The 2,625-nt window shown below is 58.4% G+C and overlaps 1 protein-coding gene across 1 annotated transcript in view; it reads left to right on the top strand.

Annotated features, from left to right (window-relative positions):
- Positions 1 to 6: 6 nt before the first annotated feature.
- The window catches only part of LOC113204845 (E3 ubiquitin-protein ligase lubel-like), a 28,880-nt gene continuing 26,261 nt past the window's right edge, over positions 7 to 2,625 (top strand). The window contains exons 1-3 of the mRNA XM_052264286.1: positions 7 to 595; positions 885 to 1,597; positions 2,311 to 2,598. Of these exons, the coding sequence (XP_052120246.1) occupies positions 214 to 595; positions 885 to 1,597; positions 2,311 to 2,598 (1,383 nt within the window). The 5' untranslated portion in view covers positions 7 to 213. The remainder of the gene's footprint in view (positions 596 to 884; positions 1,598 to 2,310; positions 2,599 to 2,625) is intronic.

Below are 2,625 nucleotides of genomic sequence, written 5' to 3'. Positions count from 1 at the left end.
CCTAAGTCGCAGTGGGAGTGCGAGCACTGCACTTTTATCAACAAGCCTGGGACCAAGGTGTGCTCCGTGTGTTGTAAAACCTCGGACAATCCACGGATCCAAGGGCAGCCACAAAGCCCGGCACCCACCTCGGCCCTGTCCAGGAGGCTGAGCCAATCCTCCTCGGACAGGGACCGCAGGGCCGCCGCTGCCGCGGCCTCCCGGCGCAGCTCGATGTCGGAGCGCTCGTCGGCCAAGCAACAGGCCCAGCAGACGCAACAGGCCGCGCAGCTTGCTCGCCAGCGGGCTCAGCAGCAGGCGGCTCAGCAGAAGGCGGCGCAGCAGAGGGAGGTCCAGCAGAGGGAGGTCCAGCAGAGGGAGGTCCAGCAGAAGGCGGCCCTCCAGCAGGCGGCTCAGCAGAAGGCTGCTCAGCAGAAGGCGGCCCTGCAGCAGGCTGCTCAGCAGAAGGCGGCCATGCCGCAGGTGGTTCAGCAGAAGGGGACTGCTCAGCAGAGGCTGGGCAACAAGCCAACCTCGCGAGCCCCGAGCAGTACCGGGGCGCAGACTACTTCCGACTACAGCGACGTGGACTTGGCGAAGGCGGGCAGGAAGAAAGGTAGGCTCCGAAAGATCACGTTTTGGCCTGGGACAAAGTTTTCGCTGAGCTGATTGGTCTCAGCGAAGTATCATTATGTTTGGGCTGTAGGGTACCTTTTTAATATTCCCTGGGCTTCGATACTCTATTCGTAAACAATTGCCCCCTCTTTTATGACTGTTTTTAATTCGCACTTTGAAACTGTCAAATTTTTGAGTCTGAATAAAAGTATGGTTCTTGTTTGTAACTGGATGTTCTCTACTTGAAACCCCATTATCATTTCCCTAACATATTTTCTTCCGTTTTGTAGGAGCAAAATCGGAACCTCTGCCCATGCCGGCAAGAAATCAAAAACACCAGCAAGAGGAGGAGGACGAGGAGGAGGAGGACGAGGAGGTGGATGAGGATGAGCAAGTCGAGGACGATGAGGAGGTTGAGGAGGAGGAGGAGGAGGCATCTGAGGAGGAGGAGGAGGACGGGGAGGGAGATGAGCACTGGGCGAAGGACATAAACCAGGATGAAGAAATTAGCCAAGAAGAGGAGGAAGAGGGGGAGGATGAGGAGGAGGAGGAGGAGGAGAATGCAGTGCAGGCCGTCCCTCCGAAACGCAACACCCGAGCTAAAGCACAACCCCAGAAAGAGCCACCAAAGAACGCCAAAGCCATGAAGCAGGCCCAGAACCAGGGAATCCAAAAGACGACATCCTCCGTGAAAACGCGACAGCAGCAGCCCCCGGCCGCGGCGGCTGTCGCCCGGACCAAACCAAGCGCCCAACTGCAGGCGGGTGCAGCTGCGGCCAACACGACGCCGGCCTCGACCGCCAAGGCGAGCAAAGCCGCCAAGGTGTCCACCGGCGTGGGGCCGTCGCCTCCTCGGGAGCTCCCAGCCAAGGCGGACAAGGAGGACAAGGACCACAACCAGGGCAGAGAGACCGTGGCGGCCAACAGGAGCAGGGGGGCCAGGCCGGGCAGGACGATGACGTCGCAGGGCACCTCGCCGCCGCCTCAGAACATGTCCACTCAGGTGAGCCTCTTGCCGCATCTTTCCTTTCTTCCTCACCCTTTCTTTTCAATTCTTGTGAGCTTCGCATTTACGACAGTAGTTTGTTAAATCATATTAAGTATTATTTATAAACAGCAAAATATTAGGAATCGTCCAGAAAGTACGTCCGTCATTTGCCGTTACAAACCTACTAAGTTCAGCCTCTGCAAGCTCACAGAGCGCCTGAATGGTAGGCAACATCTTGCCTGCAGTACACGCGTGTACTGCGTTGTGGGCTACCATGCGTTTTGCAGGCGCTGAGCTTCCCTAAACAAATCTGACAAAAAACGACGTACTTGATGGACGGTCCCTAATCAGAAATTTGTAGTTTTATATGTGTTATTGTGATATCTGCCATCACTGCCTTTACTGCATTTACGCTCTTACTAGCTGCGAACGCTCACGCCTTTAAAATCGGCAGCACAATGCTGTTTTCAGTCACTTTTGTGTTTCCGCTCTCTTTCTTGCGGTGGAACATACAAGTCTGTGTTACGTGGAACCCCCGGCCCCGGGCTACCCGTCACTTTTAACCCTATAACTCTGTGTTCTTTCTCTGTTCGTGGTCGTCCTCGTCTCTTTTGCACGCGGCACTGTCGTTTTGCTCTCCCCCGACCCGACCCCACTCGATACTGTCCGCGAGAGGAAAAGGGGAGACGAAAGAGGAGAGGGTAAGTGTTTGGCTGATCCGCACGCAGACGTACGAGGCTCTGGCGCCGCCCAGCTCGGTGTCCTCGGAGCACGGCGACGAGGAGGTGGTGGCGCCGCCGCGCGCCTCCCCGCGGCCGCGCGCCAGCTCCCGCCTGTCGTACAGCGGGGCGAGCACGGGCGGCGGCAGCGTGGCGCGCTACCAAGCCCGCCGCGACTTCCGCCGCGACCCCCGCCGCCTGCGGAGGGCGCAGTCCGTGGGGCTCACGGGCGACGAGCTGCAGTGGGCGCAGCTGCAGCGCTCGCTCTCCAGGCAGTCGCTCAACAGCGACTCGCAGGTACGTGGTTGCAGCTCGGCGCGCACT

Source organism: Frankliniella occidentalis, unplaced genomic scaffold, assembly GCF_000697945.3.
Source record: "Frankliniella occidentalis isolate FOCC.00 unplaced genomic scaffold, Focc_3.1 Scaffold17, whole genome shotgun sequence".
Taxonomy (NCBI): domain Eukaryota; kingdom Metazoa; phylum Arthropoda; class Insecta; order Thysanoptera; family Thripidae; genus Frankliniella; species Frankliniella occidentalis.
The sequence above is the reverse complement of the archived record's forward strand: the minus strand, read 5'-3'. Positions and strand labels throughout refer to the sequence as shown.